This window comes from Electrophorus electricus, chromosome 3 (genome assembly GCF_013358815.1).
Source record: "Electrophorus electricus isolate fEleEle1 chromosome 3, fEleEle1.pri, whole genome shotgun sequence".
In the NCBI taxonomy this organism is placed as follows: Eukaryota; Metazoa; Chordata; class Actinopteri; order Gymnotiformes; family Gymnotidae; genus Electrophorus; species Electrophorus electricus.
This window is the reverse complement of record NC_049537.1, coordinates 28,132,501-28,145,416: the sequence shown is the minus strand read 5'-3', so window position 1 is coordinate 28,145,416 and position 12,916 is coordinate 28,132,501. Positions and strand designations below refer to the sequence as shown.

General features: G+C 50.0%; 1 protein-coding gene across 2 annotated transcripts in view; it reads left to right on the top strand.

Annotated features, from left to right (window-relative positions):
- The first annotated feature begins 422 nt into the window (after window positions 1-422).
- plpp3 (phospholipid phosphatase 3) overlaps window positions 423-12,916 on the top strand; it is a 30,997-nt gene continuing 18,503 nt past the window's right edge. The window contains exon 1 of one of the 2 annotated variants that reach the window (XM_027029495.2): window positions 423-1,041. In XM_027029495.2, coding sequence (XP_026885296.2) covers window positions 903-1,041 — 139 coding nt within the window. In that variant the 5' untranslated portion in view covers window positions 423-902. The remainder of the gene's footprint in view (window positions 1,042-12,916) is intronic. The other variant, XM_027029494.2, reaches the window with a different exon arrangement.

Genomic DNA, 12,916 nt, shown 5'->3' with positions numbered 1-12,916 from the left:
GTACGTGATGTTTTATAGATATGATTACTAATTCATAGGATAATCGTTTGTCGTTAAGCATACCGTTTCGAAAATCGACTAAATTGCTCTGTGCAACACCTTCACACCTTCAGGCTGTAAAGTTATTTACAGTAAAGTAAAGCCCCCTTTCTTTCTGTCTTTCTTGGGTTTTTTAATACTATGTAGGTATTAAAATTTTGTTGGTGTGTTGCTGTTAACAACAACAACAACAACGACAACACCTGTTGTTTTCCACCAAAGTTTATGTTTCCCACTGTGTTGCAGTGGCTATTTGTAAGTGTTGTTTTCTGTGTAGCGTTTATACGCACTTCTACACGAAGCATCTGCCCGCCACCCGCCGCTTGGAGACGTACGCGGGCGCGCAGGTAATGAGCAGCGAGCGCGTGGAGGAAGGGGCAGAGCCTCATCTGTTCGGCCGCTTTGCGCCGAGGAGGAGTAGGAGGAGGAGGAGACGAAAAAGGATTCTTAAAACTTGAGCTGAGGCTGCAGCACTTTTAAAAACGCCGTTCCCTCTCCGAGACCTCCGACGCGACTTAACTGGATCAGGCTTCCATTCACTGAAAGAGCGCGCGGGGATTGTCTTTATTTTGTAAACGACGCGCCAGACCGCGTGGTGATTATTTAGTTGTTGTTTTTTTTAATATTCATAGCCATACGAGAACGAATGTCCTGAGCACGCATCGGGGTTGCGTTTCACGACTGTTCGGGACTTCTCTCCAAGCAGGCTGCTTCAGCATCTCATCTCCCGTAGACTCGTTGACACGTCCTTACAGACGAGATCTTTTTTTGTGTGTGGGGACGAGTGTATTCACAGTAGGGCTGTCTCCAGTTACCGAGGTGGTGTGGACTGACATTTTAAAGAGAAGAAGACGAGTTCTCAGATGCAAAAGTACATGTATGAGAAGGCAATGGCACCAGAAACTAGAAACGGCGGAACGTCAACGTTAAATAACAACACTGGCATCGGCAGCAAGAAGAGGAAACTTTTAATAGCTCTAGATATCTTCTGCCTTTTCCTGGGTGAGTGTTCTAGTGAACCGCACACGTATCGGTGTAGAAGACTGGCTGATGCCGTGCATGACAGACTTTCAGTGTTTGATACACACTATACGACAGACTATCATGCAGTCGAATGCATGCGTCCAAAAAGACAGCTCTCGATAACCCAAAAGGTTTAGATATCGGCGTATTGTCTTGTGTCGCTCCGACCTCTGTATACAAGGTAAATAAGGATATTCAAACATCAAACACATAGCATAACATCTTCACGCAGAACGCAACTCCTACTCTGATGGCTCACACATTTAACGCTCGACACTCGTGTGGTGTGTTTTGCGTCGTTATCTCATTAAACAGAAGTGAGTACCGTTAAACGCTTTTATCGCAGAGAATAGGGTTGATACAGATGGCACCGCTATTGCACACAATTTATTTTAATATGGAACTGAGCAAACTGAACGACCGCTCATCAATACACTGAGTAATTACTCGATTGCAAGCCCCTTTTCGGGTTCGCTTACAACTTTTCCATGGAAAACTTCACAGCTGACAACTTTTTAAAGTGGCATCAGTACGTGCTTATTATGGTTAGCAGTCACTCACCATTCAAATAACTTTTTACAGAGTCGCTGTGTGAACGTGCGAGTCTAACAGACCATCTGAAGTTTTGTCACGCGTCTTGCAGGACCCGATTAGTCTTTTTAAAAAAGACTTTGTTTAATTGTCCCACATGCATGGGGTGGTTTGTTTTCAACGTGAAATGCCCGCATGTCTGTTGTTTGTCAATAAGATTAAGACAAACACCCATGCAGTTCAAAGCCACTGCAAGTGAGACTTCGAATGCAAGTCCAAATAATTTTCCAGCGCGACCGAGATGTGTTTTTCGTGTAAAGTGACGGGTTTTTTTTTTAAAGAAAAGAAAAGAAAATTAGACCCATGCGTGCTTGACACGTTCTATTATACAGAAGTCGTGCACGCGTCCTTTTGCACAGTGTTCACGGAGAGGTTCGCCCGCTATTGTTCGCGCGCCTGGGTGCCTTGACAATGCCGCGCGCTTCCCAACTCGTCAGCCGTCGCTGATCCTTGATGAGAATATAGCGCCGCGCTATACACTCCACCAGCGCGTCTTCGCCAGCTGGCACATCTATATTCAGGGCATCATATCAGCTTTCTCTCGGAGCGGAGAGGCAGGTGGAGTGCCCCTCGCCCCGCGATGTCTTTGTTCATGGGAATGTGGAGAATCGCTTAAATGTGGTTTCAGAGAGGCTGGCAGGGGTCTGTAAAGTGGCGCTGGTGTTTCAAGAGGGGAGCGCGCTGGGAACTGCCCCGCACCGTGCACGGGGATGGGAGAACGAGTGAAAGAAGGAAGAGTCTTCGCCAGCAGTTTTCCATGAACCAAGACCATGGGCAACATTTTACACACCGGGCACGTAAAAACTCTTCCTGCTTTTCGTTAACCAACAATCGCGGACGTGTAGTTTGCAGGGCTTGTTTTCATGGCGCTTTCGAACACACCAAAACGCGACTGGCCCTCACGCGTGACCCGTGGGCACACAGAGCGACATAAACTCCGCACGCAGCAAATCTCGCGTCCCTTACACGGAAGAGCTGGCGCTGACGGTGCGCATCAGAAGTGAGGCACAAACAAACATGCTCTTTGTGATGCTAAAGACGGGACGACCGCCCTGCTTTATGTTGTGTGCGTGTGTGTGTGTGTGTGTGTGTGTGTCGGGGCGGCGGGGGGGGGGGGGGGGGGGGGTGAAAGGAGGGGACTCATTTAGATGGGTTTTTTGGGTGTGGGCTGCAAGGTTGTGGGCCACTTGAATAATGTCTGAATGGGCTTTGTTCAATCTGAGGCTATGGGAACAGCCAATGCTGTGACTGGGTGCCTTGGCTTCCATCTGCCGCATGAATGTCCTGCCATGATGCCTCCCCCTGCTCACGTTCTCTCCCTCTCCCTAGTTTGTCACGAGGGCCTCATCTTTCTCATGGAAAGCGCTTTCCTGTGTTACGGCACCCGGGCTCCCTTTGCTTTCTGCACAGCAGTGTGCATGGCCCTGTCCCCTCAGAGCAGGGTGAGTGGCCGCCCCCCAGATGGGCTCCTATCCCAGGAGCCTCGCCTCCCGTTGAGATCCCATCAGATCAGAGAGAGTGGAGCGTTGGCCCAGCTCATTAGCATACAGTAATGCATTAAAGCAGAGGAGGTGTGGCCTTGGAGTTCCCAGCCCACACCCTGCCCCCCACCCCAGGGGGAGGATAGCGCAGCTCCCGGGTCAGCTTTGCACCTCACCGGCATTCGAACTTGAGGCTACACGGTGACACCCCTGTGCGCTTCCCATCCCACGGTCTCCGCCACGTCTTGTTGTTTACGGCACATGCGTATCGGCAGCTCTCTGCCGCCGGCTTCGCCGTGCTCCGCGTTCTTCCTTTAGGTGCACCACGGAGCCGGGCGGAGGTTCGAGGCCGTGCCGACGCACGGGAATGCCAGCCTCGTGCCCGCCTCGCCCGGTAATAGCGAGAAGCAGGAGCGAGAAGCGGCACGCGGCTGCCTGCCTCCGCTGCTGTGGAGCACGTGGCGTCTTGTTTTGCTTTCAGGAGCCATCAGGGTCACAGCGAGGTGAGCGGCTTGGGTGTCTCAGCTCGCATCCTTTATGACTCCTCTCTTGTCTGTGGCGTTCCAGCAGGGACAGGGCCGTAGCGTGCGGGGGGGGGAAAGGCTGTGGCAGGACTCGCTCACTTTGGGCCGAGTGCGTTAATCTCCGCCGTGTGGACTTGGCCACGTCTATAAATATTTTGCAGAATTTCTCACATTCCTGGTCCCAGGTCAGCACGGCTCCTGCTCTTGATGTGACAGCTGGTGTAATTTTCACGGTGGGCATATGCAGGGCCAGCACTCAGGAAAGGGTGGGGAGAGGAAAAGGTAGTCTCTCTCTCTCTCTCTCTCTCTCTCTCTCTCTCTCTCTCTCTCTCTCTCTCTCTCTCTGTCTCTTTCCTTTCCTTTCTTCCACTCTTCACCCTAGATGTGGCCAGCTGTGCTGTGAAATGTAATCCCTCTCTTTTTCCAGACCATTTCCTCGCGTGTAAAGTCCCCCTCCCTCCCTCTCTCTCTCTATTTCCCACTCTCTCTCTCCCTCTGTCTCTGTGTATTTCCCACTCTCTCCCTCTCTCTCTCTCTAGCTCATTGACTGGACTGTAATTGCCGGAGACCCTCTGAAGTTGCTGGGCGGGGTTCAGGAAAGCCCCCACCTTTGCTGAGATCTTGTTGGGGTGTTCAGTGATGGGGTCCTCCTGTGCTTACGCTGTTCTTACCCTCCACCGGGGCAGGTTTTGGCCCATGCCCTTCCTGCTTTGCTCCTCAGCAACTGGCTGTCGCGTACGTGTTTAACTAGAAATCCGTCTTTGTTCTGAACGAGGCCCAGGGAAGGTTCCCTCCGATCTCGGTCCAGCGGACCATGCAGAGAGTAGCTGCACTCGGTCACACTGTGTCATTTCAGAATATCTGTCGTATATCCAGCACAGTTCCCAGGATCGCCGAGGTGTTTACAGACTAAGCCGAATGTTTTTAAACAAGTCCGGCTTAGCATTCTGAGGGCTGGCATTACCCCAGCGGCAGAGAGAGGCCCAGCACCACTCCCGTTCCCGGGGCGACAGCCTGGGATTGTGGTGAGCAGGGCCGGATGAGCACCCTCCCGGTCAGTGCAACAGAGCTTCCGTCGGGGCACGACCCTGAACGCAACGCGATGAACCTTTCGGCTAGCTCCGAGAGCGTGGCCGTGGCGTGCGGTGATGTTTAATGAGGGTATGGCGGTCTTCGTGTCGGTCGTCAGCCGTGCTGGTGCTGTAGAGCATGGCTGTGTTTTCTGCAAACCGGGGGGTGTTCACGGAGAGACGCGAGTGTGGGATGGGACCGTAGCATAGAGATATGGCAGAGTACAACGTGCTAGACAAATGCAGTGTGTATGTTGAGTACAGGCTGAGAAAGACACATAAGGCCTATGCATTTTGCTGTGTGTGTGTGTGTGTGTTTTTATGCCTCTGTATGGGTGAACATGTGTTATTTTGTGTGTTTCAGGTTATGGCTGAGAGTGTGTATCGTAGTGTGTGTGCGTGTGTGTGTCTATCTGTGTGTCCTTGTGGCTGGTCTCTGAGGCTACTGGCCATGTGGTTTAAGTATATGGCCCCAGGGTTTATGTGCTAAGTAGCAATTAGACAGGCACACATGGGGGTGTGTGTGTGTGTGTGTTTTAGTGAGGACCGATGTTATCAAATCTTGTACAAGACTTCAGGGGAGCAGTGCACTGATAACATACCACTCTCTTTTGTTAAATACTGTATTTCATCTGTGGTTTATCAGCTGACGGTTAACTACACGTGCTGGCTGCTCGTTCACTGCCCTTTATCTGGACTCCAGGACAATAGAAGGTCCGCATCATAAGTGCAAGCACAACTGGACATACTGGAGCCCCTGCTGCCTACGGGGGCCACACAGGTCATTTAGTTATTTACGCTTACTCTAATTGGAGTTTATTTCCTCTCGCCCGCTGCTGTGACGTCCTACAAGCCATTGTTTGAATGAAGAGGGCTGGGGTTGGGGGGACTCCCTGGTCAGTCAGAGAGCCTGTCTCTGAGTCCCACCCCTGCTGAACCTGCAGAAACTTGTGCAGAACAACCTGGCTCAGTGTCCCTACTCTACCGAGCTGGGTTCCATGGTGTTTTCAGGAATGTGATTTTGTGGTGTCCTCTGTGTGAGTGTGCGCGCGTGTGCACGTGCGGCACATGCACTTGTGAGCACATGCCCTGGAATGAGATTTCTGGAATCTTGTGTGGGCATCTGTTAAACAAACCGCATCTATATGCAAAAGGCCAAGGATGGGTGTCAGCCCCACCCCCTCGCTCTCCCCGGGTGATATGGGTTAAGGTCTGAGTGTTCTGCATTCCTGCGTTTGTTCTGCTCCAGAGTCCAGTCACCTCAGGGTCACTTACTCCGTGCTTCTACTGAGCTCCGCTGTTCGGAGTTGCGGATTTCAGAGAGGAGGCAACGCATGCTTATTTAACGCTTTGACAAGCGCTTATGTTTTGATAGACGTTCGAGAATTCCATTCGGTTAGAAGTATACTGATCGAGTGTGTTGTTTTGCTAGGAAATATGAATTGGCAGTTTTTATGCAAAGTGAGAGGGAGAGAGAGAGAGAGAATGAGAGAGGGAGAGAGAGAGAGAGAGAGAAATGAAGTAGCAATTTATCATGCAAAGAAGGAGTGAGAGAGAGGGTGAGAGAGAGGGTGAGAGAAAGAAAGAGAGCTTGTGTGAGAGTGAGAGGAAGAGAGGCCATGAGATAGAGGGTGAGAGAGAGACAGCGCGTCACTTCTCGACCCTCATAATCAACAGGACTGCTTTGCAGAGCAGCGGGCATCTGGGCTTGACCACAAAAAGGAAGTGGAAAAAACTCCGGACGTTCAGGAACTCTGGGGACTGTCCACCCATCCTCACTCAGACATGTCCTGTTCATGGCATATATTGCAGTGAAGTACACAGCGTTTCCAGAAAAAGGCTGGACAGTGGTCCTTCATCAGCTGGGCTAGCAAAGTTCTTCTGAAGTTCGAGGAGGTGGAACGGATTTATATAAGAAAAACATGTTTACATAAACACTTCAGAATCCTCCAGGCTGACGCAAAGACTGTGTCTCTTTTTAAGGTTGGACCACTAGTCAGAGACAGACAAGACAAACATATGAAACGCCAAGTGTGAGATAAAAGACCGTAGAGATAACTGTGGTTCTGCATTTATTAACGCAGACGCTTCAATAACGAGCACAAAAGGATCAAAACTCATCACCCATTTCTTATCATGCATCACTGCAAGAGTTGTCTAAAGGATTACCTGTAAAGGACAGAACCAGCTTCACACTGGAGTAGCCGAGAGAAGGCTCGCTCTTCAGTGTGTGAAATATTTTGGACCATTGAAAGTGAGGATTTGCCATTTCCAGCAGTAAAGCATCTTAATGCACACACACACACACACGCACGCACACACACACACACACACACACACACACACACACACACACACACACACACACACACACACACACACACACACACATCAGTTAGCATGTTTATTGGCCTCTTGCCACCAAATCTGAATGTGATTGTGTTAAGCCATTATGCAGACACTAAGGTCCCATGACAGTGCAGCATGAGGGTTTTGGTAACAGCAGAGAGTGTGAGTGTGGTGTCAGCAGGCAGCTCAGGTAGAGAGAGGGAAAATAAGAATGTGTTACACAATAACGCTAAACCTAGCCCTACCCAAACATATGCGACATTGCTTCTCAGATGTACCTGTGACACACGCAGGCACACAGTCTCTCAGTCACACACTCTCACACACACACACACACACACACACACACACACACACTCTCACTCACACACACACACACACACACACACACACACACACACATACACACACACACACACACACACACACACACACACACACACACACACTCTCACTCACACACACACACACACACACACACACACACTCTCACTCACACACACACACACACACACACACACACACACACACACACTCTCACTCACACACACACAAATACACGCACACACACACACACACACACACACACACTCTCACTCACACACACACAAACACACGCACGCGCACACGCACGCACACAAATACCCCAAACCAGGCCTAAATGCAGCTCTAGTAGTCTGGTTAACATGACTATAGATTGCTATGTTTAGTCATGGTTCCAGTTTCACATCCTCAGTGAACACTGGTGCTTGGAGCTCCAGGGCTGGGTGGGAGAAGGAACCCACAGAGCTGGCTCAGAGGGTGTCTACAGTGACCCGGGTTAACCCCTGCGTGCGTTAAAACGCCAGCTTACGAAGGAGAACTGGAGAAAAAGCACAGAGCATGAGGATGAAAAAGAGACGGTCTTGAATCTGACACACGACCTCGGACACAGCTGCCAGCAGTCCAGGGCTTTTTATTGTAACCTCTACACGCTTTCGAAACAGACACCTCTACGTGCCTCCGTTCTCCGCCAAATTAGCGGGATATACAATGAGGGAATAAGGATCGGGTCCAGACGCAGGCTATTACCCGGCCCCTCCCCCTTCCCCCGTCCGCCCAATCCCCGGTTCCCTCCCACAGTTGACCACACCCCTGTCTGTTAAGTGGACTTAGGCTTTTGCCTGCATTAAGCGTACTTTTAAGAGTCTCCCAACTTTTATTTTGACACGAAATGGCCATGCACTCCAAGGCTTTGGTAAACTGTGAGCCTCTTTATTTTCTTTACAGAAACCACAGTAAATGGTATTTAAGCACACCCACGTCCCCTCTTATGTAAACAGACCTCGCTGTTGTAAGCACTGTACGTAGTGGGTGGGAGAGGGCTCAGAAAGGTGAAATAACAGACCGACCTGGACACGCCGAAGACAGGCTCTCCACTGTGAACGGCCCTGAGTGGGCATTCTCCGAGCTCCGCCCCAGGCACTGCGTCGTAAATACAGACAGTGTGATGTCACGCATCGAGGTGCCACATCCGTGTAAGAGCAGCTTAAGAGGGCCCTGACGGCACCGCCCACTGGGACACCTGCTGGGACACGCACACACCTGTCCAGCCGAGCTTTGGCCACTGCAAACCTGGCCGGCCGGCACGCCCCAGAAAGGAGAAAAGGAGGATTGGTCCTGTGTGTTTGTGTGTGTGTGTGTGTGTGTGTATGTGTGTGCGTGTGTGCGTGTGTGTGTATGTGTGTGCGTGTGTACGTGCGTGCGTGTGCGTGCGTGTGTGTGTGTGTGTGTGTGTGTGTGTGTGCGTGTGTGTGTGTGTCTATCTGTGTGTGTGTGCGTGTGTGCCTGTGTGTGTGTGTACGTGCGTGCGTGTATTAAAGTCAGGGGGATCACTTACTATCCTCACACATTTGTGCAGGCACAGATCGTTCATTGCTGATCTATTACTGTAACACCAGCAAGGCAGAAAACAGATCTGCAGCAGGAACTCACAGCACTGCAATGCTTTGCTGTTCACTGACCCATATTGTGTTTGAATCAGACTGTGCGATTAAAGGGTCAGTATGTAGTTCTGATATACTGGATGTGATTAAAGGATCAGTATGTAGTTCTGATATACTGGATGCAACCCTGTCTTTTCTCATTAGTAATAGTGTCAGTATGGCAGTAAGTCATATCCCCTTGAGCTTCTTTTCTTAGGTGTTGGTTTCAGAGTTCACTTCCTGGGAAATGCTATATCCCGCCATGTATTTGTGTGTGTGCATATATTTGTGCATGTGTGTGTGTGTTTATGTGTGGGTCAGTGCCCTTGTACCAGTGGGGAGGCTAGGGAGAGGATGCTCACAGAGTACCATGTAGGCCACACATTTCAGAGGTCACAACCATAGGACAGAGGTCAGCTCGAGCATTCGGCCAAAAGCCGATGTGTGTGTGTGTGTGTGCGTGTGCGGATGTCTGTGGGTGGGTATGTGTGTGGGTGGGTGTGTGTTGCCACTCCAGTCTGAAATGCACCTCTGACTTCTGAGGCATCTGACCCATGTGATCTAATACCGGTGAGTAAGTGCAGCACTGTATTAATAACACAAGCTAACACATACACACATGCGTCCAAACATACAGCCCCTAACCCCAAGCCTTCGCAGCACGTTAGACAGGGTGTAAAGCGTTCTCTCTCTCCCTCTCTCTCTCCCTCTCTCTCTCTACCTCTCCTTCTCTCTCTCTCTCTCTCTCTCTCGCTCTCTCTCTCTCTCTCCCTCTCTCCATCCACTCCCCGCCCTCGGTAATTAATGAACTCTTCCTCCAGAGTTTCCCTTGTTCCCAGAAGTCTCTCTCATTGTGTGGCTTCCATTGTTCCTCCACAGGGCCTTTCCCACAGGGACTCTGTGCGCTCACCCGGGGTGTGGGCCCCTCGTTCAGGGGCCTCTGCTTACAGCCATCGCTGATGATAAAACATTAGATCCCAAACACCAAATTCAACATGATCCCTTGTTATTTTAAAAACTCCTGACCCCACAAGGCTGGCTTATTAAACTAAAACACCTTGCAATATGGTAATATGGACTGTCAGTTATGCATTTGAAGTTAAATGTACCCATCGCTTTCCTAGAATATCAGGAATGACTAAAAAGGGCCTATAATGGAATGAGCTGACGAAATGTAATAGTTTGACACATTTCCTTTCTTCAGTCAGGGTCTTGCTCACGCAGTTGCTATAGCAGGGACAGGCGTCAGAGGAAGTAGCTGGGACAAACTTACCCATATCAGGTTGTGTGTGGGCGGTGTTTGCCCCTCGAGCAGAAGAGGCGTGCGCATCAGGCGTACGAGTGCCAGTCAGCGGATCATTCTTGCCTCCACCAGTGCAGACTAGCTGGAATGTTGCAGACGCACAGCCCTTTAAATGGAGGGTGTGTCGGCTGACAGGTATTACTGTGTCACTGCCGCAGCTCCACGGGGGTCCGAAGTCTCCCGAACAGCTCTGAGCATTTCGGAACAGACTTGAACAGTTCCTCGCACTAGCTGCTGATGCAGCGTCTGACCTGACTAAGGCTTTGACCTTTCCTGGATCAGGAGTGAGAGTCCCAGCCAACACACCCCCACGGAACGTTTTTTGTTTTTTTGCAGTGTGATTCATAAAATGAATAGTGTACACGTAACTACTGAGAGTTGTGCTCTGCCCATATCTCACAGATGCAGAGCGCTCACTCTACACACACACACACACACACACACTCTGCCTGCTCTGCGTGAGGAATATTTCCTCATTTCAGACACACTAACTGCTGGAACAGAGTGGGGGGTCATGCCCGGTTTGGCTCAGATAGTCAGCGGGTTTGTTGTGGAACTTCTGTTAACTTCTCTCCTTCGCTTCAGGAGGTCCACAGGTTATTATTTTCCACTTACTGTCAGTCATGTCTGGCACACACAGAGGTCAGCTCTTACACCCTCTTTGACCTCTGCCCTCTCATGATTTGTCTTAATGTGGTCACTGATGGCCTTGTGGGTTTAACAGAACCCCTGACCCAAAAGTGTGTGTGTGTGTGTGTGTATATGTGTGTATGTGTGCACGTGTGTTTTGTTGTCAGAGTGCCCAAGTAAAGGCTGTAGCCTTTGTAATGTTTGCTCCAGCTTTGTGTGTGTGTGTGTGGGTGGGGGTGTTACCACACATATAAGGATTTCTTCAGCACATTTCTTCACGGTGCACCCTTCAACCTTTAACGACCGATCTGCTAGTTAGACATTTGTTTTTAAGGGATAACTGACATTTTTGGCAAAAACATCATGATTTATTAGCATTACATTTAATTAATGTGTTTAGATTTTTTTGAAGTGGAGTGTGTCTATTGAAATTGGGTGTATGGGCCATTTTTACACCTGGGAACTGTCATGCCATATTTGTTTCACGTCAGAGTGTTTTGGCGGTGGTTTTAGCAGGACTGCCCGCTGAATTGTTCATGCATCTTAATCTGATCAAGCCGTGACACAGCCAGAGTTATCCGCAAAGACAGGCAAAAATAATTAATAAACACACACACACACACACACACACACACACACACATACACACACACACACACACACACACACACACACATAACCACACATACCAACACACACACCCATACACACACCCATACATACACCCACACCCACACATACACCCCCCCACACACATACACATGCACATGCTTGCCTCTGTATTGTATGTTTAGGCTGGAAATTTGTGAAACTTCCTCATTTGCATCAGGGCATTGGATCTGATAAGGCCAACGCCAGTAAATCTCCAGAGTTCTCTCCCGAGTTCTCCAGCGTTCCCTCTGCTGCTGGTGTAAGCAGTGGCCTTCACACCGTCTTGGAATTCCGTTATGCCTTCTGGGCTTGACATCATGCTGTCGGGAACAACGCAACCCATAATGGTGGCATGCCCTCTCCACTTCAAACGAAAGCGAAAGGGTGGCTGTGTACCCCTATCTGATAAGCAGCAGAAAAATTCCCCTTGTGCGTGTGTGTGTGTGTGTGTGTGTGGCCAACCCGACGCCTCCGAAGTCCTTGCCTACAGTCATTTTTCATGTTTGGCAGCATCATGGTGACTGAATGAACTGTTTATGCCAGGCAAATCTGGCCGCTCCTGGCATATCTGGGAATCTTTCCTCGGCCAGCTCTCTCGTGACACCCATCCCATGACTCGGCTTAGTGGGTTAAAACCAGAACCCTGCCAATCCACGTGTGTCCTCAGATATCATTCCCGATGTGGTCTTTTCTCCCTTTAATGAGATGTGGTGTCGTACCCGTACATAAGGCAAAACACTGTTACTAAAGGGCAGTACACAGCACGAGTAACACTCCGGTTGTAGCACCTCATCCTGGGAATGGGTCTGTAGAAATCAAATGTATTCTTCTTTAATTTACCATGCAGAGCAGTCAGAGAGAGAGAGAGAGAGAGAACGAGTGCTTCCACAGTGGGTGAAGTTGGTCCTCAGACTGTGTCCTGTGATGCACACTGATCGCTGGCAGGAGGCTCTTAGCTCGGCCTGGCCCAGAGGGAGGGCGAAGTGTGGAGAGGAGGCCCACATGCCGACCAACTCTCCTGGCGACGGCGCGTTTGTGTCTGATTATCAGGACAATGCTGGGTTGGCACAGTAAGGCTGGTAGAGCAGTCATATACAGAGAGCCTTTCACCGACACTTCACACACACACACACACACACACACACACACACACACACACACACACACACACACACACAGACACACACACACACACACACACACACACTCTCTCTTTTCAGGTCTGTTTAGGTTTTGTGTCCCTCAGCACTCTCCCATGCTGCTGTTGGGCTTGTTTGTAAGGCTCAGTGAG